This window comes from Arctopsyche grandis, chromosome 4 (genome assembly GCF_051622035.1).
Source record: "Arctopsyche grandis isolate Sample6627 chromosome 4, ASM5162203v2, whole genome shotgun sequence".
Lineage (NCBI taxonomy): Eukaryota > Metazoa > Arthropoda > Insecta > Trichoptera > Hydropsychidae > Arctopsyche > Arctopsyche grandis.
Genome location: NC_135358.1, coordinates 2,815,446 through 2,841,553, shown reverse-complemented (window position 1 = coordinate 2,841,553; position 26,108 = coordinate 2,815,446). Strand labels below are relative to the sequence as shown.

Sequence of the window (26,108 nt, the reverse complement as noted above, 5' to 3'; positions counted from 1 at the left end):
GATAAGAGATAAAAATGACCACTAACACGAAAGCCATGTGAGACGTAAAGGAGGTATGTAAAAAGAGGTTTGTTTTTAAAAAACTATTTTATTTAATATGTATGTACGTACATATATGTACATATGTATGTAGATAAAGTAATAAAAAATTCTTCCTCTCAATGGCATATGGCGAATGAAATCCAATTGTTATCATGTGTGGATATTAACTATTTCGGCAACAACGGTTTTCAAAGAAATCATCAATTGATTTAATCCCTGTTTGTTAATAACAATAGGTGTAAAGTAATATTTTTTATTAATTTCGTCATCATGTATGGATTATATCAATTCCATGGTTATTTTTTATGGATCCCTATTGGATTATAAAAATGAGCTTAGTGTGTGTTCATATACATATATGAACAGTTTTCGTTTCGGCAACAATTTATTTGAACAGTTTTCAAAAAAAATGACAGTTGATATAATACAATCTCTGTTTTTTAATAAAAGTAATCATTTTCGTCATCGATAAGATGGCCCAAAAAAAACGAAAAAAATTCAATCAAGCACGTTCTTTACCGAGCGATTGACGCGCGTTCTTATTGTTATTAAATTACATTAATCCATAATAATTATGTTGTGCAACTTTCAGACAGTCTTTTACGTATTATTAATTACAAGTGTCGTTTTTATTTTCACTCAGTTATTATTCCCAATGTTATATTCTATTCAATTGAAAGATGTAAGAAATAGTGAAACCAACCAAGAATACTCCGTTACGAAGAAAATTCTGCTTTGGAATCCTGTCTTTGGACATTTGGACTACAATTTTGGGAGTGGAATTGAACCTTTTTATAACCATGGCTGTAAAATTAAAAATTGTTACATCACGCATTCGAGAAAATGGTTGTCTTTCGATCAGTTTGACGCAGTAGTTTTCAATGGAGCTGAATATCCCGCGAAGACCAAGAATTTTCCAAATGTTCGAACCGAATCTCAACTATACGTATACCTCTCTATGGAGTCTCCAGCTAATAGAAAAGTGACTTCTTCATTAAATGGCATATTCAACCTGACCATGACGTATCGTTTGGATTCTGATATACCTCTAGTTTATTTTTATGTTTACGATTTTGATGGGAATGCGGTAGCACCGTCTCAAGATCCAGATTGGATAAACCCCAACGAGATCGAAGTGAATACGACTGAATTTATAAGTATATTCAAGAAGAAGTCGAAAACGGTAACGTGGTTTTCGTCAAATTGTCTCAGTAAGAGTCATAGGGAGAAGCGGATTAAAGAACTTCAAAAACATATAAAAGTCGACGTGTATGGAAAGTGTGGTACTTTTAAGTGTCCAAGAACTAACGAGACTGTGTGTTTCGAAAAAATGAAGAACGACTATTTTTTTTATTTATCATATGAAAATTCTCTGTGCAACGATTACTTAACTGAGAAAGTGCGAAATCCCTTAATCTACGATACGATTCCTGTAATTCTCGGCGGATCCAATTTGACCAAGTTCATCCCGCCTGGTTCTTACATAGATGCTAGTTCCATGTCCACTATAGATTTAGCGAATAAGCTCAAATATTTAATGGATCATCCCGAAGAGTACGCGAAGTACTTTTGGTGGAGAAAGTTTTATACGATAGAACCAGTGTTGAAAAAAACCAAATTTGACGCGTTTTGTCGCCTTTGCGAGAGGCTGCATGCTAAAATCACCAAACCAAAAATTTATGATAACTTGTTGGAATGGTGGCATGGACCTAAAGCAAAACCTATGTGCAAATAAATAATAATTGGTGCTCGACTATTGCGATTTATTCCAGATTCAAAATTGTGCTGTTAAAATTGTGTGCAATTTACTAGATCATTTCATTTCCTGTGAAATACTTTAAATCTTAATGTATTCATTGTTTGGTTCCAATTTACGATTTTCAGATACTATTTTTAAAGTCACATTTATAAACCAAAATGCAGATTTATTTATTTTGCATACAACAGACAACTTTTATGTAAATATAAATTGTATTATATAATATATGTAGTTCGTGAAAAATAAACATTTTTTCTTTCATAAAATATGTTATATTATATTTTTCCATTTGTTTTAATTGAATTGATTTTTTTAAACACAATTTTCTATTTAATATTTTGTATACATACGTACATAAATACATATGTACGTTAAATTTTATCAAAATAAATGTATATAAAAAACTTAATTAAATGTATATAAACAAATAATGTACTAAAATATAATAAATAATTAAATAAATATATAATAAATTAAATACAATTAATTTATTAAAATAAAAAGGCAATTTAAACAATATTTCAACAACAAATGTACAAATGTGTGGGATTAAAATTTCAATCAAAATGATTTCAATGATTCGGGTTTCAATCAAAATTATGTTCCCGGCTTAAACTAATGTACATAATTAAATATATTACTAAGAGGTATGGGCCGCCTTGGTATGTTTGTGATGATCTAAAAGCTTTTTTGTTTTTTTTTTAATTTTTTGATTTAAAACAACATTCAGTAGTTCAAATTCACTCCATCCTAATTTCATAGGTTTTTTTTTTACAAACCTCTTCACTTACGATTACTATTAAGGAAAAATTTTGCCTCTTTTCCGATCGTTTTCATACTTTGCCATTTTGCTCATTTTGGTCATCAATATACATAAGTGGAAGTATCATCCGCCATTATTCTTCTTCTTTAGTACCGGACATGTCAATTATTTGACCTAAATATAAATAATTATTTACTACTTCTACAGGTTTATCGTCTAATGAGATGCTATCAGGTATGCAATAACTATTGAACATTATTTTGGTCTTATCTGCGTTAATATTTAATCCTACTTTCCTACTTTCCCTGTCCAGCTGTGGTAGTCTGTTAAGTAAGCCAGCTGGATCGCGAGTTATTAAAACTATATCTTTTGCGTACTGAATATAATTGAAGAGGCGACCGTTGATTTTTACATACCTCCTTTACATTTCACGATTACAATTCAGGAAAAAGTTTGCCTCTTATCCGATCGTTTTCATACTTTGTCATATTGCTCATTTTGGTCATCGATATAAGTTAATGGATCCTCCGCCATTACGATGGTGCAAAAATATCGTGTAAGACGCGTTTGAAATTTGAATTTCTGAAAAGTGACTGACGTCTATCCAGCTCTTAGTTTTAAACATAGATGGCGGTAGTAAAATAAAATTATTGGTATTATTATTCAAAATAATAATTTTATATACAAATTATATATAGAAGAGGCGTGTTTTTAAAAAACTTTTTTTTAATGCTTTTTTTTACCTCCACTATTTTATCATCTAGTGAAATAATTTCGAATAACAACGTTTAAAATTATAAATCGATAGTGTTTCCTTTGAAAGTTAAAAATAATAATAAATCCCGCGATACATTTTCAGTATGTTTATTCATTGTAAAATTTTTAGCAAAATCATCCCCTCGCTTCATTTTAATTTATTATTTAATTTAAGTCAAATAATTGAAGGGAAATATTTAAGCGTGGCATTTAAACGAACCGTATGCGTCCGCTGGGAGCTCGTACGAAATTAAAACAATTAATCAATACGGCTTCGTTATAACCACGTTTTATTATAGTTTTGGCACTCCCGAAGGGAATATTATTACTCGCATGTTATAAATAAATTTATATTTCCCAGGGATATCGTAAAAAAATACGTCCGAGGACGTATTTGTTATATAGTTTATTCATCAGAACTGGGCATAGTGTGTTTGTATTTGCCTCTATCTCGTATGCAGGTTTTATAATACTTTCAGAGGTAAACGCGAGTTCTGGCCGACGGGTTCACGTAATCACATTTGCTTTTCTCATTTTTTTCCTCAACATACATACATAAATAGTACCCGTGTACCAAAACTATACCTCATACTGCGAAAGGTAGATAGAGGAAGCAATTTTTTCTCCTTTCTTGTTTTTTGTTAGTATGTATGTATATTTATTTTGTTGGCGCTCGCATTCTCCTCGCAAACGTACAACTGATACAAAAGGCTCCTTTATTAACCGACCAATGTTCATTTGCATAAATAAAAATATTCCCCTTACGTATGTACGTCTGTTATCCGCTTAGAATATAATCCGTATGAATATAATCTGAAATTTAAAACGATCTTGTGAGAAGAGTTCCTAAGGTTATTTGGAGAGTGCATCTCGAAAAACGTGTTTGTTTGCATTGTAATTTATGCACTTGTGTTTTAATTAAATTCACGCATAACACTGAGAAGTGTTTAGATAAAATAAGGCTAGGGAAGCTAATTAGAGACTTGGAAAATTTTCAGATACACGTATGTATCATATAATAAACAGTAAATGATTATTATTCCATCTTATATATACTTTTATATCAATTATAAAATAGCTAGTGTTATGCCCTTTGAAAGTTCAACGGTTGGTTCCGGATACTAATTGATACATGATTTAAAATTAAATTAAAATACGTATAATGATTTATTATAAAAATTAATCGGAATCGGGAATCGAAACTGAAACAGGAATCGGGAATTATATGTAAAATAACTATGGCGTTCACTTTTAATAAAATAAGCAGTATTGTGGTAAATAATTAATAAAATAATAAAAATCATAAAATAGTATTACAAATTTATTTATGTAAAGCCAGTTTTTTTTTAAAATATTTTTACCTGAACCAGAAGTATGTAGTACTTTAACTCTAGAGAATTGAGGTTTTTTATGATTTTAGCAGAAACCTTTTGGTTTATTTAACTTAAATTTCATATCTAGAAGTTTAAGCGTAGTAAAAAGTTATGTATAAAATTTGGTACGTATCTGGCAACCGGGAGTGGCAGTTTACTCTTGTTCGATTTTTCTTCCACTATTTTTTTCGAGCTCTTTAAGATGTGTGCTCTTCACGAAAAATTTCATGTACTATTCTTGAAGTTCGTCGCCGTACACGGTTGCAATCGGTCGATGTGCGTTATCGCCTTATCGCGTTCGATATAACATTTATAAATTTTATAAATATATAATAATTATTATAATAAAATTTAAAGTTGCAATAATATAATATAATAAGTGAATATACAACAACAAAATCAAACTGTTGCCGCGCTGTCACCGGCGCGGCGCAGTTTTGCACCCGTTCTGAAAAATGAACACAGATAATCCAGTGCCACTGGCGCAGCAGTACGATCCGTATGATCAACTTACACATATATGCCAACAATATGAAATCAGATGCAAACAATATGAGATAACTATAACCGATTTAAAGAAAAGAATTGAAACAATGGAAAAAAAATCCAGGCCTTCTACATCTATTCTAAATAGGAGCAAAAGTCTTGACAATATGAATAAAGACTACCACACGGATGAAGAAGAACTTGAAAATGAACTTAGCCAAAATGCAGAGAAAAGAAGTAAAAAAAGAAAAATAGATAAAGTATTATCTTCCCCGCAAAACAACCTGAAAGAAACACAAAAACAGCAAACCAATAAACCTAACAAACAACCACTTCCACCACCTATTTATGTGAGCAATGTTATTGACTTCAATAAGTTTAGAGCTCATCTATTATCAACAACAGAAACACCACCCATTCAATGCCAATTTAAATTAATTTCAAATAATAGTATCAAAATCACTACACAAACCGAAGAAGATTATCGCAAAATCAAAAAAACACTAAATGATTTAAAACAACGTGAATGTAAAGACAACGAAAACCCCCTTCACAATCTAGAGTACCACACCTATCAACTCAAGAATGAAAGGTGCTATAGAGTGGTTGTTAGAGGTTTACCGCCATCAACAGACGTTAGTGAAATAAAAGATTCTTTCAAAGATAAAGGATATGAAGTGGCCAATGTGGCAAATATTATGAAGAAATTTACAACCGATGGTGAAAGACAAATAAAACATTTCCCACTATTTTTTGTAGACCTGGTGCCAAAAGAAAACTGCAAAGAAGTATATGGTATTAAAGAACTTCTACATTGCAGAGTAACAATTGAACCACCAATGAAAGTAAAAGACATCCCTCAGTGTACAAACTGTCAACAACTTGGGCATACAAAAAATTTTTGCAATCGACAACCTAAATGCGTCAAATGTGCCGCAGACCATCACACAACAAAATGCAACAAGCAGAAAAATGTTCCCCCAACTTGTGCCCTGTGTGGCCAGCAAGGACATCCAGCTAGCTACAGGGGGTGTGAGGTCTATAAAAAAAAGATAAAAGCATCACAACCCAAAAAGGTAACAGTAACACAACGCGTACAAAAAAATCAAATTGAAGTTGTTGATAAACAAACAACTGTGGACAAAACATATAGTGAAGCAGCTAAGTCCCAAGCAGACAAAAGCAAACAAGATATCGGGCAGGAAAATAAATCAACTGAACCTACCATCGGTGGCATGATGCAGTTGCTATGTGACTTTCAAACTGAAATAAAACACCAACTCAACTGGCTCATAACCAGAGTGGAAAAAATTGAAAATCAGTGCAAATCACCAAGTAAACATAATAAAAATGACAGATAATTCCCTACGCATATTAACATGGAATGCAAACGGACTCAATCAGAGAGTCCATGAACTTAAAGTGTTTCTAAAGACAAACAACATCGATCTAGCACTAATATCAGAAACACACTTTTCACAAAGAAGTTACATAAAGATAAACGGATACTCGGCTTATTGGACAACACATCCTAGTGAACGAGCTCGCGGTGGTACTGCTATTTTAATCAAAAAAAATATCCAGCACTTCGAACAAAAAGATATCAGAGAACCATTCATGCAAGCTACTATCATCACAATTAAATATGGCAATGCTGACTTAAATATTGCTGCAGCATATTGTCCTCCAAAGCATACCATCACAAAATACCAATTTATAAACATCTTTAATTCCCTTGGGCCAAGATTTATTATTGGAGGAGACTACAACGTTAAACATACAGCTTGGGGATCACGACTTATAACTCCTGGTAAAGGAAACAACCTTCTATACGCGATTCAGAGCTCCTCGTGCGAGTATCATTCCTCACAAAAACCAACCTTCTGGCCGACCGACAGTAAAAAGGTACCAGATTTAATTGACTTTTTTATATCCAAAGGAATAGCCCCAAACCACATTGAGGTCGAAGGAATAGAGGACCTTACTTCTGATCACCCACCAGTGCTAATGACACTGAGCACACTGGTAATTAAAAGAATAAGGAGACAGAACCTGACAAATAAACGCACTAACTGGGATATGTTCAGGAAAAAACTAGACCAATCAATAAATTTAATAGTGAAACTTAAAACTATAGAAGATCTCGAACTACACACTCAAAATTTTATTGACTCTGTACGAGAGGCTGCGAAAGAAGCTACACCTGTACCAAAAGAAAAACCAGACCAAATCATTAATTACCCCATGGAAATTAGACAATTGATTAAAGAAAGACGTAGAACAAGACGAATATGGCATAGAACCAGAAATATTGCAGACAAAAGAGAATTTAACCACATAAGTAACAAAGTTAACCGACTTATTAAAGAGCATAAACAAAATTGTTTTGAAAAATATTTGGAAGGTTTGGGCCCTGCAGCTGATAAAAATCACTCACTATGGAAAGCAACTAGGAAATTCAAACGACCAATTCTACAAATACCACCTCTGAAAAATGCGCAAGGAGAGTGGATAAGAAGCAACAAAGAAAAAGCTGAGCTGTTTGCACAACACTTAGAGACAGTATTCCAACCACACAATATTCAATCTGATGCTGATTATACACCAATGTATCAACCACAGCAACTAATCAAAACTGTCACCCCTATGGAAGTAGCTAAAGAAATAGATGACAATATAAATCCTAAAAAGGCACCTGGAATTGACGAAATCTCACCGGGACTATTCAAGGAACTTTCAAAAAAGGCTATTATCATGCTAACATACTTATACAATGCATGTTTCCGGCTCAAGCATGTGCCAGAGTGCTTCAAAACTGCTCAAATCATAATGTTGAAGAAACCTGAAAAGTCACCCGAACAAGTGACATCATACAGACCAATATCCTTGTTGCCTGCGATCTCTAAGCTATTCGAAAAACTATTATTAAAAAGACTCAAGCCCTTAACCGATGTTCCCGACTTCCAATTTGGATTTAGGTCGAAACATTCTACCATCGATCAAGTGCACCGTGTTATTTCAAAAATAGAGCAATCGCTAGAGGAAAAAAAGTATTGTCCAGCTGTATTTCTTGATGTCTCACAGGCCTTCGACAGGGTATGGCACGAAGGACTTATCCACAAAATCAGCAAGTCATTACCTGGAAATTATGTCAAATTACTGGAATCATACTTATCCGGACGCAAATTCAGAGTTGCTCATGAGGAGGCATTCTCTAACTTTTTCACAGCCTCTGCAGGAGTACCACAGGGAAGCGTAATAGGGCCTATACTGTACCTGATATACACTGCTGACATCCCGACAAGCGAAGAGACATTCATTGGAACATTTGCAGATGACACAGTCATTATGTCATCGAGCGAGTCACAGAAGGAAGCATTTGAACGCCTGCAGCGTGCACTGGACAAGATCAGCAAATGGACCAAGGACTGGAAAATGAAACTCAACGAGCTAAAATCAATGCAGGTCACATTTGCACTGCGACGAAATAGTGTCAGCACTCAGACTTTCATAAACGGAATCCAAGTTCCACAAGCTTTGTCAGCTAAATATTTAGGACTGCATCTTGACTCAAGGCTTACGTGGAGGCATCACATTAAAAAAAAAAATAGAACAGATTCGAATTAAACAAAGAGAAATGCATTGGCTAATAGGAAGACACTCCAAATTAGACCTACAATGCAAAAAACTGATATACCAGGCAATCGTGAAGCCAATATGGACATATGGCATACAACTGTGGGGATGCAGTAAGCCATCCAATATCGAAAAAATGCAAAGATGTCAAAACCAGTTTTTGAGGATTATCACCGATGCATATCGCTTCGTCACAAATGAAGAGATCCACAAGGACCTTAAAATCAAAAAAGTAAAAGAAGTCATCCGAGAATGCGCCGGGAGGCACGAGTTGAGACTGCACCGTCACCCTAACATAGAAGCGTTGCAGCTATTGGACACAACTCACCAGCAGAGGCGTTTAAAGCGAAAAAATCCTCACGAATTGGTGTTCTGAATGTGAGAGATTCAGAAGCCCAATTCACAATTTTGGGGACGGAGTGATGATTCCGTAGTGCCCGTACATGATCTGAAGAGCAACGATATCGCTGGTGATGATTTATCGGGAATCGATAAGATGGCACAAAAAAAAAAAAAAAAAAAAAAAAAAAAAAAAAAATTGTACTATTCTTGTATCAATATGATGAAAATAAAAATAAATTTGTTTCCCAAAAAAAAATATTATTATATAAATTAACATTTACATATGTACTTTTTTATTTTAAAGAAACATTAAAATATTTTTTTACATGATTTATTTTACATGTTTCTGAAAAAAAATCGCTTTGTGCTATAATTTTCATCATAATTGTTTTTAAATAACAGTGAAATAGGATATTTTGCTATATATAATTTTTATCTTGGTTCATTTTCTGCACATTCGGAAAGAAAAAAAATTTGAAATGAGAAAAATATAAAAAAATCGATTCTCTAGTTTAAAAAACATATAAATATATAAAATAATAATAATACGAGTATATAAAATTCATAATTTCTATTTTATTTAAAAAAAAGTTTTAGTCTAATCCGTTTAGCGGTTTAGGAGATAATTGAATCCGAAAACCAAAATCTACCGGTGTTCGAAAAATCCCAAAAACACACAGCACATGTACTAACACACACACACACACGCATACACGCACACACATATATTTTTAAGATCATGAAAACGTGATTAGTGATCGATTCCGAGTTCAAATCAGTCAAAATCTTGAGTTTGAATTTTCGCGAGATCACAAAACTTCATCTATTGTTAATATGTATGTACGTACATATATGTACATACATATGTATGTACATATATATACGTAATAAAACATTCTTCCTCTCAAGGGCATATGGCGAATGAAATCCAATTGTTATTATATGTGGATATTAACTATTTCGGCAAAAACGGTTTTCAAATAAATTATCAATTGATTTAATCCCTGTTTGTAAATTATCAATGGGCGTAAAGTAATAATTTTTATCAATTTCGTCATCACGTATGGATTATATCAAAAACAGTTTTCATGATAATTTTTATGGGTATAATCCCTGTTGGATTATAAAAAAGCTTAATATATGTAGCTATGATAAAATTTTATCAATTTCGTTATCGTGTGTGTTCATATACATACATATATGAACAGTTTTCGTTTCAGCAATATTTTAATTGAACAGTTTTCAAAGAAATTGGCAATTGATAAAATACAATATCTGTTTTTTAATAAAAAAAAAATTAAAGAAATCATTTTCGTCATCCGGAAGTGTGATTTTTTCCTCTTCGAAAGGTCAAAAATGGTGTGACCACGATTCTGTACACACCCCTGAACGTATCAAGCTGAAAATTTATATTCGTATTATTTATGTACTATGTAACTTAGAGCTGATAAAGTTTTGGTGAGAATTCGTAAACCGGAAGTAGTATTTATTTTTAAAACAATATTTCATTATTTTATTTTAACCTTTTAGATTATTTTTATTTTCTTGATATTTAATAAGTATAATAATTATAGTGATTTTAAGCAATAAAAAAAATCGAACAAAATCCGACAACTGGAAGTAGAACTTTTGTCATGTGTAAGTTTCCCTACATTTGCGCTCAATTTGTATCGAAAATGCTTTCATAACCGGAATGTGTGCACGTGTATGCACACATGTTTGATTATCAAATTTCATTTTGTGACCTTCTTATATTCCTCAAATACATAGATAAAGTCATGGGTTTGAGGAATATACCTTCCCTTCATACGATGAAAGTTTTCCATTACGTCTATTGATGTAAATCCAAAATTCGTGGTATTCACTCCAACCTAATGTATGAACATATGTTCATTTTGGCTCTATGTTTAACCCTCCCTCACCGAACTGGGGTATGCAAGTGCCCCAATTTTTACGTTTTTCGTAATAACTATGTGGTTTTCAAAGCTTTACACCCTATATTTCTTGTATTCCTAGAATGAACTACAAGAAATTTATTTTAATAGATTTTGTATGATTTAGAAAAGGGCTACGTCGTAAAAAATACATTTATACATTTCTACGTTCCAAAGTATGATTTAAAGGCAGTAGCGATAAGTCATGTTTTTGACTGTTCGATTGCATATTATTGTTAATCGAAGAGCCAATGCGAAAGAAAGAGACAGCTATATTTTCGCAAGCTATTATTTTCGTCGCTTTTGGCGCGTGGCTATTGAGTCATGCAGTCGCCTGTTGGCCTTACCTATGTTCGTTTGCGTGTTGATGTTATTTTTTAATCCAAAAATAGTCAAAAACATGCTATAGGACTAAAACTTTTTTATGTTAATGTATAAAATGATTAATAAGATATATATTGAACCTATTTGTATTGAAAAAAGCTGTATTTTGATTAAAAAATACTGGGGTCTTACTCGACCCCGGTTCGGGACACTCGTTCGATCTCGACGCTCCGTCCTTCAAAGGTTAAAAAAGGTTCCCGACCACAGGTTCAAAGGAATCATCAGGCTGAAATTAGAACCTCTCACAAACACAGAGCAAAGCAAAATTGCTATTCAGAGTGCGCATTCGCCGATTTACAAACGTATCTTATTTACAGAGGCAAAGTTCCTAAGGCTCGTGTTCACTTTATGACGCTCACCGTCGCGACGCAACTCGAAACGACGCTACGTGGCCACTCGCAAAACTTTCAATTTGCCAAAAACCCCCCATGATCTGCTAGAAGGGGGTAGGAAAAGGGTTAAAAAAGCATTCAAACATACACACACACACACGTACCATCACTCCCTTGGTATCCGAGTCGTTGTTTGCGCGTCGTTCCGTTTTAATGTAACTAACGAAATACACTACTGGAATACATAAAGCGGTGAAATCAACTTGCGTACAAAGTTTGCTTAACGCTATCTTCTTAATACATCTCAGGAACTTTGCTCCAAGATCACCCACCTTTCTTAAAGTCGAACGCTGTAAACTTTCCATTATACAATCTAATGATGGCGATGAGTAAAGTATAGATGAGAAATACGAACTATTTAAACCATTCATATTTATTTCCAATATTATAGAAATATACATTATGTATATGTCAAGTTAGTACACTTATATATTTATTTATTTATTTATTTTAAACAGACCATTGTGGCATAACAGGAATTCCTAAAGCGCCACAATGGTCAAAAAATATAACACAAAAAAGAAAAAAAACAAAATAACAATTAAACATAAACATAAATACATCCATACATACATAAAAAATAGCATTTATAATAACAGATAAAGTAAAAATATCAAATAAAATATAGCATAAGGAATGCCTTGCACCTACAGCCAGTTTCAATAAATATGTAAGAAACAACTACAAATACAAAACATCCCTGTAAGGCCCAAATGGAAGAGAGTTAATCAAAATTTCACTCATAAATCACAATCAATCATGAAAACAATGATGAGCGCAGACTACCAGATAAATGGGTTAGAGTAATTTCCGACAATTTACGCTCACTAAGGTGGAAAATATCACATTCAGTCTCGGCAGCAACGATTTCATTAAGAAGTCGGATAGCTCTTGGAATAGGAGCCATTCGAAAAAGGACTGTGCGGGCAGGAGGTACAGCCAGCAAATGATGATGTCTACCACGCACATAGTGAATAGGGACATAAAGCCCCAACTGCTCGAGCAACAACGGGCATGACGTATTACCACGTAAGAGCAGGAGAACGAAACGAATTAATGAGAAGTTTCTCCGAAGTTCAAGGGAATTATACCCAAGCATGCCCAAAAGGAAAGGAGTGGGGTAGAGATATGGGTAATACCCATATTCTTATGTATATGTCAATAACAAATATCAGCATACGCACGAATATCATTAGTTCATTTTATATAATGCTGCGTACGGACCAAACCAACGACGATTTTGGTCCAACGTTTTAACCAGCAGGATAAAACCAGTAGCGTACAAAATATCGAAATAAAAATTAAATTTAAAAATTGAAATCAAATATCAAAATTAAAAATAATATTATTATATTAAAATTAAATTCAAATATCAAAATAAAATTATAATCAATATATTAAATTTAAAATAAAATATTGAAAGTTAAAACAGAACATGCCCAATTTAAATAAATTTTCGAGATTGACTTAAAATTAGATCATCAACAATCACATACAGGTAATCCTCGACTTTTGTTTGTCGAAGATGTTTTGACTTACGTAGATACGCACTAAGATCGAAAAAAAAAATCAAAAAATTATTATTTTTACTTCCCCGTAATGCGCAGTTACTGAGAATATATCATGTGTTAGTATGGGTGACCGAGTGATGGTCCCAACCCGACACGTTGTCGGTTTATCAAACGAAATTTCTTTAGTCTTCAATTGTTTCTCTCGTCGAAATAAATCAATTAATTAAATCATTTCAGAGGTAAATTTTATCGGATAATGTCTTCAATTGTTTCTCTCGTCGAAATAAATCAAATAATTAAATCCATCTCAGAGGTAAAATTTATCGGATAATGTGTGATTATTAATTTTATTTCGACGAAAGAAAAAAAAACCCTTTGACAAATCACCGACATTTTTTTTGTTAAATATTTCATCGACGGCGAAACACATTAGTGTATCGTGACGACTTATAAAAAACAATAACAAGGTTTTTTTCGCTCGTAATTATAATATTTCTCTGGTTGTAATGCATATCGTGGTAATTCAAAACATTGTTGTAATTCAAAACATCAACGATAATCTAATTTTAGCTCAATCTCGCTCGTTAGCTTAATTTTGATATTTAATTTCAATTTTTTTATTTAATTTTTATTTCGATATTTTGTACGCTACTGGTTTTAAAAGTTGTCCCAAAATCGTCGTTGGTTTGGTGCGTACGGACCATTACAGGATAAATTCCAATTCATCTCAATGGGAAAAACCTACAAAATACATGGTTAAAATTGCAATAAACAACGCAATATGTTTTCAATAATGTATTACTTCCAAATTCCGTAATAATGGCAGACGATATATTAACGTGTATTGATGACCAAAATGAGCAATATGGCAAAGTATGAAAACGATCGGATAAGAGATAAAAATGACCACTGACACGAAAGCCATGTGAAACGTAAAGGAGGTATGTAAAAATATGCGAACAAGCCAATAGAAAATATAGATAATAACGATATTTCTATGCGTCTTCAGATATTTTCTACATACATATACACATGTATGTATCTTAATTTGGCTTATTCATTTTAAAAAATGTGATTTTTGTGTAATACCGTTATATCTTTTATATCGTTTACCGTTATATATATTTTTCTTTCTCTTTTTTTCTTTTATGAGACATTGCCTTCTTTGTTGTTTTTTATAATTTGTAAATATTATTATTATCCGCTATTATATAGCTTATTAATTTTATGATTTGTTAAATGTGTTGTTTGTATATAGGATATATGTTTTGTTTTTGTAATATCTAATTTCTTTAGTTATTATTTTGTTTCGTTTCTTTTCTGTTGTATTTTTGACTATTGCGGCGCATTAAGAATTCCTGTAATGCTACAATGGTTCAAACTTTAAATAAATAAATATTCTTATATCCAAATCCTTATTGGTCTTTTTGCAATAATATTGATTGTACTGATTTATTTTAATCATACTGATTTACTTTAATGAATTTTCAACAGAAATTGTATCGTTACTAATTCCTTCTTCAATTGTATATGTATTATCAAAACCGCAAATCGTTTAAATAACATTGTAAGCAATTTAAATTTTCAAAGCTTTATATATTTATATATTATATATGCAAAAATCCGATTGCTCTAGTTTCCTTAGAATCCAATCTACTTATTTTCCCACAGAAAAATGAACATAATTTGCATTGCTTTGAAGGAAAATTCATTTACTGCATATAGTTTAATATATAAATTTTTAAGAAGACCAGTAATGTAAGTATGTTCATTAACGAACTAGCTCCTTGTTCCGTTATTCGAATAGATGTTGGCTGAAAATTTCACTAGCCTAAGGCAATCGTTTATTATATTTCGTTTTATTGGTTGTTTAGGAAGGTTTCAAGTTGCTTGAAAATAATCCTGAATGCCTGCGTTCGTTTATTCAAATTTAATTTTTCACCCGATTTATTTCTGATTTTTCGTTCAGAATTGATTGAAGATCACAACTGCTCGTTGCGAAAAATCGCGTCGGAGTTTGTATTCAAAGTTGTGCACAGTCTAAGCATCCCGAGGGAGTTGACTAGTACCGGTCGCGACGTTAGACTGTGATTCATTACACCCGTTCGCAGTCGGAAAAATCGCGCAATGCATTATTCGCATTGTTCCTCGAATGCACAATAGCGTATATTTCATTTATGTACGTGAATTATTGTCTCGACGGTAATTCTTTACCTTCATTTTAAATCTGTTTGAAATTCGCCCATTTTAAAAAAATTATTGTGATTTAGAGTAGAGTTGCGTTTTTACTTACCTCCTTTACGTTTCACATGGCTTTCGTGTTAGTGGTCATTTTTATCTCTTATCCGATCGTTTTCATAATTTGCCATATTGCTCATTTTGGTCACCAATATACGTTAATGTATCGTCTGCCATTACGTTGGAGATAAAATATCGTATACAATGCGTATTAAATATCCAGAATCTCGGATACGGTGACGTCTATGACGGTACGTAAGGCTACCATAATCTACATATCTTCAACCTTTTCGCCTTGATATGCAGATTTTAATTGTTTAAACGCATATAATTCACTCTATATTTTATAAAATTTGCTCTATAGGTTCTCGTTATCTCTAATATTTAAATATTTATAGTCTTAACTCCCATATGTATATATAAATTTCAAATTTGGCGTCTAGCTTCATGTAATGTAATACACGATATATATTGATTTTTGGCCAAATATGTCAAATCTGACATTTCACGGCTAAAAGTATATCTTTTCACGGAGTTTTATCTGCGAGATAAGTATTCAATAAGAAGTTATGTTGTATCTAATTGTTAATATGATTTACAATAAGCTTACATACATTTAGTTTTTTACAATAAGCTTACATACATACATCACATACAATTATTTTTAGTTATCAGCTGATTTTTTATTATTTACATATGTAGTGCTTTTTATGTATACTGTCCATGAATCAAAGTTCAAAAGCTTAGTTTCCTTAGTAACTAACAATCAATAGTAAATATACCAATACATATTTAGTGCATACTTACATACATATTATACTTATGTATGATATGCTAGTCAGCGATGCTTTGTTTCGTTAGGCATTGCTCGAGCTATTAAACGGTGAAAAAAATCTGTTCAAAACTCATCTGTACTATACATTAGGGATTGGAAGTCTCAAGTTGATTGAATCTGCAGATTTGCATAGCAGGCAAACAAACAGTTGTCATAGATGAAGATCGACGAATCTTTCAAATATAATATGATGTTATTTTGTTTAAGACGAAGGATTATAATTTTGAAATAAATTAACGTTGAACTTTTTTTGAATTGAAGTCACTTTAAAAACAAATCAAATAAATTCTTAAGGCACGCTTATTTTTGACTCGGCGACGCAAAAAAAAGAGTTAGTTAAATAAATTCGACAAAATTTTATTCACCGACTCAAATTGCTTTCAGCGCTGAAAATTCACTCTCTTCGTCCGAGTTTTCTTCTGTTCTTCGACAAGTGAGTTTCTTCTCTTTGCTCTCCCCCTCTCGTTCTCTTACCCCAACTCTCAATTCTACTACTTTTTACCATGTAAAAAAACTAAGTTTCTACCTTTCTTTTTTTGAGTTTTCAAGTCGTCGTAGCGGCGAAGACAAACAGAAAATCTATTTTATCAAATGGACATTCCTATCTGTCTGCTCGGTGCTGGAAGAAATATAACTCCTAAAGAGAAACTTTCACCTCGACTTTAATGAAATAAAAAGGTGTTCCAGATAAAAAGATCCCATAAATTTTCATTCGCGGCTCAGTCGTTTTTCCACCGCACCATACATACATATGTACATACGTACATACGTACATAGGTATTGCTGCTTTCCCCCAGAACTTTTTGTTACGGATTTTTGAGAATGAAAAGGTCCACGAACGGTCAGATCGCGCCTAGATGAAATGGGTTGCATTCTATTTTATCCCTACGACCCTTCTTATCCCGGAGAGCCGCGTAATTGCGTCAAATATTGGAAAACTATCCTGTTATTGTCAATCGAATAAGTTTCTAGCGTGTGAACCGACTCGTTTCAATCGAAGTCTCGTAACTTCCTAAAAATCGGTTTTCGACCCGAAATAGAACAAAATTCGATACGGAGAACATATGTACATATGTACGTACTTGAGGGAGTAAATATAAATAATCGTTTGTTTTGCGAATAGCTGTAGTTTCCAAATTAACAAATACGTAAATGGAATGTTTCAATCGTTGTGGAAAACAAAGTGAAATATTCGATTAAATCAATTGAACTTTTTCTTCCAGTTTTTGGGAGCATGGTGAAAAAAAAACAGATTATCGAAAAGTTTTTCGCTAATCGAGAAGGCCTTTGTCAAATAGGGAAGAGCGAAAAAAGAGGAATGGGAAGAATGAAAGAACAATTTTAAGAAGAGTTTCTTGTGAATTACATTTTCCTATTAGTTTATCCGAAGAGATTTATTATTTGAGAGACGAAAATAAAAGTAATTTTCTCTTCTTTTACTCTGATCGTTCGACCATTAAAATAAAATTTTATCTCATTCTATCGTTATCCTTTCACAATAAATTATTATTTAAATAATAAATATGTAATGATATATTTTATAAATCAACAAACATTTTTCAAATTTCCTAGAAATATTTTCGGACATGAATTTTTTTTTTGATATCTTATTAAAAAAATTTAAATGTGACCAACTCACGATTTTATCTATGTATTTGATGAATATAAGAAGAATAAAAAAAAAATTCGATAATCAAACATACATTGCATTTTCGATACAAATTGAGCGGAAATGTAGGGAAATTTACACAAGACAAAAGTTCTACTACCGGTTGTCGGATTTTTTTCAAATTTATACAGAATTCCAGTATTCCATATTATATTGGTTATCGCTTTATTTAATTTATGTATACTTTATTTTTTCTAGTTTTATTTTAACATACATTAAATATATTTGGTATTCTTATAAGCATAATATAAATACTATATATAAGTATACAGATATATAAGCATAATAAAAATATTATACATATATAAGAATCAACAAGACATCTATGTTATAGATAATAATTTTTTGAAATCATTCAACCATTCGAATAGTGTTAATATAAAAGGAAGGATGGTTTTTGCCAATTTGAAGGAGGAACCGCTTCAACAATGCAATTAGATAAATTGGCAAACTCTGATGGGAAACGATCGACTTGAAGTCACAAATATCCAAGTCTGACCAGCAGCATTAAAGATTATACTCCTTTCTATATAGAATAAATTGTTTTCAATCGCAGTCGGCTAAGATAAAAATTGTAATCAATACTTTACATTTAATAAATTATGTAAAGAATTGAAAATAACAGATTTAAGTATCATTTACTCACTCTTACCCAGAGAAATGTTATAATAATAGAATAAAAGAACTTTTCAAATAATTTTGGCGTCAGTCGTATTTGATGTTTGGTGCTCGACGTATGTCCGATAAAAACTTCTCTGTTTGTTTATATTACTCGCAAGGTGGGCAAGTGCATCGTTAAAAATTGCAGAATGCATTCAAAAACACGCAATAAACAACATGAGATACATTTTTATAAGTAAATTGATCATTTAACCGCTTAGCTGCCCAAAGCGCCTTAAGGCGCAAACAGCCGTATCTATTATACGCTCAGCGCGTCGGCTGGGTGTCTAAGCGGTTAAGTAACATATTATTCTATTAACATCGTAATTTGACAGTTTTTAAAAGTGTCATGGCGATCGCCCGCATTCTACATAAAATTTCAGGGGTGGCACTAGAGAAATGTAAAAATTATTTCTAAATGAATGTAAAAACATTTCTCTTGGTGGAACCGAGTACTTAATTATATTAATAACCAATTATTTAAGTTTAATTTATATAAACATCGTTCATTTTATATTATACATATTTTTGTTGAAACTATACATACATTACACGTTAATTTAAAAGTTCCCAGGACAGACGAATACAAAAAAGTGGATAAAAATAATCCGCCAACTGAGAACAGAAAAGGATTGGCCACCAACGCCCATCACCACCATATACTCAAATTGTTAATAAATCTATATCAAAATAAAACTTTAATTTATGTAGTGAATATGTATGTAATGACCCTGATTATATTCCGTGCGTTGTAGCGCAGTTATGGAGACGTGCCACGTATTATTGACGGATGCGGTGCATCTGCTCTAAAATCGCCAGACAAATTGAAAGACAGATTAACGGACGGCTGCTTTAAATGCAATTCTCGTCTTCTCGAATGATAGATTGCACATCAGATGACGGGTAACCTTTCGATGTGCACAGATGCAATTATTAAAAGTTCCGAATCTTGCCTTATTAAACTCGTCAAAAAGAGCCAACTCAATTTTAATAATTGCATCTGTGCACATCAAAAGGCTACTCGTCATCTGATGTGCAATCTATCATTCGAGAAAACGAGAATTACGTTTAAAGCTGCCGTTCGGTTAATCTGTTGTTCGTTTGTCCGGCGATTTTAGAGCGGATGCACCAAACCCATTATTGACACAAGCAAAGCATTGGTAAAGTCACTTCTATTATTAGAAAATTTCTCGGCTCTTACCACCCAAGGCTCATCACATTTTAATCATACAATATAAATGTTTTGTTTATTTCATTGGAAAAATGCAAACAAAATGACATTGTTAGTCGTATGACAAAAATACCGTTAGAAAAGTCTCAATTTCATGGTCAAGAGACGTGGAAAGCGAGAGGCCGACATCGTTGATTTTCCCGCCCGTTTCAATTTTGTTTTTAGCGTTTTTGTCTTCCGTCGACAGGGTAAACACATAAATTGCGCCATACCCCATCCTTCTCATCGCCTCCAAACCTTTCTTTGCCCCCTCCCTCCTCCCCATCCCTCTCCCTCCGGTACAGAGGGGCTTTTACCTTTTTTCACTATTTTTCGGGTCTTTGAACAATCAAAACGCGCTATAAAGCGCTCCGTTAAGCAGTTGTTTTTCTTTAACAAACAAAACTCATTTCGCGCCAACATGCCTGGCATCTAACACCAGGTGAATTCGCCATTGTGTGTATATGAAACCGGAAGTTGCCGACGACACAAATGAACAATTCGTCTGAATCATCTCTATGATACATTTGGCTCAAATAAAGTATCTCCGATAACTTACTGAGGCATTATGACTTTCTTAATACACATTTAATAGCCGGGGCGTCATTTGGCATCCACGGTGTTTAATGTATTATTATGAATTTTAATTAAAATACTAAACCAACAAAAATAGAATATTGTTGCGTATGGGTGGGTGGAGGATCTAAATAAAAGGCCAAATTCGCTTCACAGCATTTATTGGGTGATTAAGGAGATCCACGCACTGCCAGTGCTCTGTCCAGAATGCCTTGATATGGCCTAAGTACCTGCTTATAAAGGGCAGGTCACTCACTGCATCTTCCTTGACGCGTTTGTTTACTTATTGTTATAGTCACGTACTAGATAGACAGTCCCACGGTCTCTGCTTTCGCGCTGTCAGTTCTGAGAACTCTAGCGGGAAGTGGCTGGGTGCCGTTACCGACCACTAAGTCCATTCGGGGGTCTCCATTTTTAGCCAACAGCACTTAAGCCTGGAGATAATCCTCGAAAACCAATTATAACGGCGACTCCTTTTAGCATATGCTTCAATGTTGAAACTCTATAGAACACTGTCAGGTATAAATGTTAACTTCCAAATATATTTTGTTTTGTTTTTCTAGCTTTGAAAGATTTTCAGGAGATTATTTTGTATTTTATATACACTCATTTTTGTATATAATACAACCCCCCCCTTAGAAATTCATTCCTTACTGGTCAAAAATTTTGCCCCCCCCCCCCCTGGGAAAAGCTAATATGAGGCTCCTGTTTCTGGGTAGTCCTACGTTTTTTTTTGTTAAATTAAACACTCTATTTATAAGCCAACATTGTGATTAATGACCATTATTATATACATATATTACGGTTGGTTCTTGTACATATGTAAATACATACATACATATAATAGTGCTGACTCTTGACACTAGACATTTCTAATTTTTCTCCTTACATTTAAATATTATTATATATGTATATGTTATGTTACTAATTCTATTATTACTTGAACCTCGGATTTTATGAATTGTTTGTATGTATAAATACGTATTTAATTTCTGTAAAGTTAATTTCTTTTATGTTATATTTTGACCATTGTGGCGCATTAGGAATTCCTGTAATGCCACAATGGTCCGAACATTAAATAAATAATGTATTATATTCATTATATGACTATGACTTAAATTAAATTAAATGGATGTACATCAGCTCTACATAGTTTCAACAAGTTGCCCTATATTCTATACAAGTCATCAAACAATCAATTTATTCACATCATATCCAAAAACGGCAAGAATACCAACAATATCTTATCGACTTAACTTTCTACTTTGCATTACTTTCTCTGGTGTTATTTAAAAAGTAAGCCCACAAATATTTCAGCACCTTCAAAACAAGTTATTAAGTTCTCGTAGATGTCACTAACCATTTATTGATGATATTGTATTTCATGTGTGTACATGAAAAAACAGTCATAAATTAGATTTAATAAATAATATGTATGTGTATTTGCAGTTTCATATGGCATGAATTATAATCGTGACATAAATCACTTTCAAGTTGTTTATAATTTGTAAGATGTTGTTAAATCGTAAAAGGAATAAATACTATTCCATTAAAGATAAAAAAAAAATCAAACGACAAATTCCAATCAGAAGAACTCACGAAACTTTCCATTAAAATATTATATTTATGATATCCGTACAAGGTCTGTATATTTATACAGTTGGAACGTTTCGCATTTACATTTGGAATATTCGGGTGCATTTAAAATACAAGTCTGACCGGAAAAATGTAGCCGGACTGCGTATTTATTTACATTTAATTTATAAACATAATATTTTTCTCCGTAAAAATCCAGAGACGAACGAGTTTTAATTTTTCAACGGCGCAGGGTATAACGAAAGGCTAACATTTTCATGCAACGTGCAACAACATCCTGGAGCTTTATACATATATTATTTTTTATTTTTAAAAGATACGTGGAAAATCATAATGCACCGTGAAGTGGACGCAAAATAAATTTTATAATTAATAGCACGGAAATACATAGTCATACAAAATTCATTTGTATTCAAATTTCATAACAATTCAATTATTTTCAAATTTTATTTTTACTCGTTTGTTTTCAACTTACCTACGATGTCTACAATAACAGAGCAGACAGGCAAAGATTTCATTTGATTCTGAATATACGTATGTATACTTGTATCCTTAATCACTCTGTTGTCCATTTATGACAAAATCATACATATTGATAATTTAGCATTAGGTTTTAATTAGCTTGATTCAGAACGAAAAGTATATATAGCCACATAGTGGTGCACTGGTAGAGCTATTTCCAACCAGTAGATACATATGTAGGTCTTAAGTCCCGACAAAATAATCTGCTGGCGAGATCTTGTGGTTATTAAAATACAAATGGACCATCTGTTGTTTAGAATTTTCTGATTTTTCCAACTTAGTGGCTGTGACAGATCCAAAAATCGGTATAATTCCCTTTAGCTTCTTACAAATTCAAGTTATTGGCATCTCGAATTTGTTGAATCTTATAAATTCTACCTACATAGTGTTGTAAAATTTTTGTTTATTTTCCATAGATGCCTCTATTGTATTATATGTATGTTTGAAAAATTGTTAGTACTCGTATACAAAAATTAATCTAACCATATGTGCCATCTTAGGATAGTTCCTGTCATGGTTTTTGATTTTTGAATGCTTTTTATTATTAATAAATAATGTTCACAATACATCTGATATCTATTTTAATAGCTACTGATCTACTGATCATTTTCTATTTTACAATTTTTATTTTATTTTGTTAGTAATCATAGTATTATATTATTCTAATGTTAATGTACAGCATAATAGGAAAAAGAGCTCAAAAACCTATTTACAATTATTATGAATACTCATAATAGATCTAATACATAATATTAATTAAAGACTCTCTAAAGTCGTTGATCTAAAGCAGATTATGTTTAGGTAATCTGTCATGGCATATATGTATGCTGTATGTATGTATTTTATAGTAATAAAATATCTAGAAAAACATTTCTACAAATTCTTGCATAATTGAGATTCAAATATATTATGTATGTAGATGCCGTAGATTGTTTTCTTCTTATGTGACCCAAACCAATCTGATGGTTCAAGCTGCTCAACCAGATTACTATAAACGTTTTTAAGGATTTTTTACTCTAAAATTTGCTGATCTGGTTGAAGATTTGGGATCGTAGACGTGTTTTAATATTTTATTACTGTTTTTAAGTTGGCTTTACAAATATACAAAAATGCTAAATTAGTTTTTGATCTAATGAATTTTCTTTTTTTGTTTCAGGCTGCTCGTGCTTGGTGTTTTCGGCAACGTACGGCAAAGAGCGAGGAACGTTCAGCAGTCCCGATTATCCGAAAAGCTATCCCAGGGGAATTGACTGTCTCCTGTACACCTTCATAGCTGGTCCTGACGAGATCATAGAGCTTACCTTCACTGATTTCGACGTGCACAAGAGTCACATGGAGTGAGTATTCTCGCATGCGTTTTTCGTTTCTATGCAAATCGTCATACGACGACAATCAACCATGGCAATCGGATCAATTCCAGCGAGATGGCATTCGGGATAGTGTCTGCCACAAACACTCCCGAGCAACCCCTATTCTAGAATCACCCCATCATCCCCTATTCGGCGACGATATGAACTCGACAGATACGACCCGCGCCGTTAATGCCGAGCGATAATACCTGAAGCGCGGAGTTCGAGCCCACATTTACCTCGTAATGCGATAATGCACTTTTATGACGTTTTCTGAACAAATTCTACATCCATTTTAAACTTTGAATAGAGGAATATGCCACAGAGGAATGAATACGTTTTAGAAATTTGTTCTGTTGGGAGAAAATGCATGAAAGTGCATTTTTCTACTATAGAAAGAATTTATTTATAATGATTTAACTTGCAATATACTTACATATCTCATTATACATATAATTTACTAGTTATTTTACCCGGCTTTGCTGAATATTTATAATATAAACAGCGTAAACATGGCGAATCTAATAGTAAACATTTGTTTTTTTACATACCTCTTTTATACTTCACTTACGATTACAATTCAGGAAAAAAATTTCCTCTTATTCGATCGTTTTCATACTTTGCCATATTGCTCATTTTGGTCATTAATATAAGTAAATGTATCCTCCGCCATTACGATAGAGAAAAAATATCGTTTTAGACGCGTTTGAAGTTAGAATTTCTGAAAAGTGCCTGACGTTTATCCAGTTTTTAGCTTTAAACATATGTAGATGGCGGTAGTAAAATAAAATTAATGATATTTTTATTCAAAATAATAATTTTATATACAAATTATATAAAAGAGGTATGTTTTTAAAAAACTTTTTTATTAAATTTATTTGAATCGAAAAAAAAAATCGACTAGTCGATTATATTTATTTATTAATTGAAAAATCAACAGGCCTCAGATGTAAAAATTCATAAAAATAAAGAATAAATAAAACAAAATAACATTATAGATATTTACAAAATACATAATGTATCTATGTAGTATGTACATATAGACAAACAAATTATGGGCTAGATAGTAAGATAGTGTCAGCCATCATTTTTGGCCAAATTTTCCAGAATATGCCATCCTATGTAAAATGATTAATTTAAATTCAAATGAAAGATAAAATAATAAAAACTAAAATATGATTAAATAGGACAATGCATAATTAAACATAAGGTGATATAAAATAATTGGATAAACGTAATTTGATATAATATAATTGGATATTTATAATATAGTGATATATGTAATATAATATAATATATGAGAGATTGGATAGGATGAATGTTAACAATTCGTGTAGTTCACAGTATGTAGTAATAAATTAAAGGTAAATGTAATTTACACAGTTTATAATTATTTTAAATCGTATTAATTTTAATTTTTGAGTATAACACAAAGAAAATTGAGTAGGTGCTTTTGAGCCGCTTCTTTAGGGAAAATTTCGGCACGCGCAATTTCAGCTTGCCGTTAATTTAACATTGTTCCCAAATCGGAACAGCATTCGCTTTGATTTGACGAAAGACAATCTGCGAATCCGCAACAAGAATTAATCAAGCCGCACACTGAATATTAATTAATATTATATTATAATATAATATAAGGCGCGTGCCTGAGCGAATACGCACAAGTGTTCCACCATATCGTTGAAAATCTCATTACTGCATAATTTCACATTATCAAAACGGAAAATTCACGGGGGCTGAATAATTGGCACTCGCGTCAATTCCATGTTATGATTGTGTCCTCGAAATTTGTTTTCTTTTGCGAGAGAGCGACGATGAGCGCTTTTCAGTGCTGGGAAAGCGTTTCCGGCGAACGGGAAAAACACCCTAATTGCTCACTCGGAGCAAACATTATTAAGATTTTTGTACACATTCGAAGGATGGCTTTTCAGGTGCTCTCCGCATAGGCCCAAGTCGCCTTTTGAGGTTGGTATTAATTTCAATGGCGTAATATTATATTAAACTCGACCGCTTATTTGCATCGAAATATCAGAGCGCTTCACGTGAAACAGGTTTCTTGGCAGATATTGTTTTAG

General features: G+C 32.5%; 3 protein-coding genes across 3 annotated transcripts in view; 2 read left to right on the top strand and 1 right to left on the bottom strand.

Annotated features, from left to right (window-relative positions):
• The first annotated feature begins 697 nt into the window (after window positions 1-697).
• Window positions 698-1,777, top strand: LOC143910362 (alpha-(1,3)-fucosyltransferase C-like). The gene has a single exon (XM_077428793.1). The coding sequence runs from the start codon at window positions 698-700 to the stop codon at window positions 1,775-1,777; it is 1,080 nt and encodes a 359-aa protein (XP_077284919.1).
• A 3,482-nt stretch (window positions 1,778-5,259) lies between these two features.
• Window positions 5,260-26,108, bottom strand: part of LOC143910435 (uncharacterized) — a 448,390-nt gene continuing 427,541 nt past the window's right edge. The window contains exon 9 of the mRNA XM_077428902.1: window positions 5,260-5,272. The gene's annotated coding sequence lies outside the window, so the exon portion shown is untranslated. The remainder of the gene's footprint in view (window positions 5,273-26,108) is intronic.
• The window catches only part of Sol1 (CUB domain-containing protein Sol1), a 262,612-nt gene continuing 260,150 nt past the window's right edge, over window positions 23,647-26,108 (top strand). Inside the window, exons 1-2 of the mRNA XM_077428791.1 lie at window positions 23,647-23,680; window positions 23,841-24,021. Of these exons, the coding sequence (XP_077284917.1) occupies window positions 23,647-23,680; window positions 23,841-24,021 (215 nt within the window). The remainder of the gene's footprint in view (window positions 23,681-23,840; window positions 24,022-26,108) is intronic.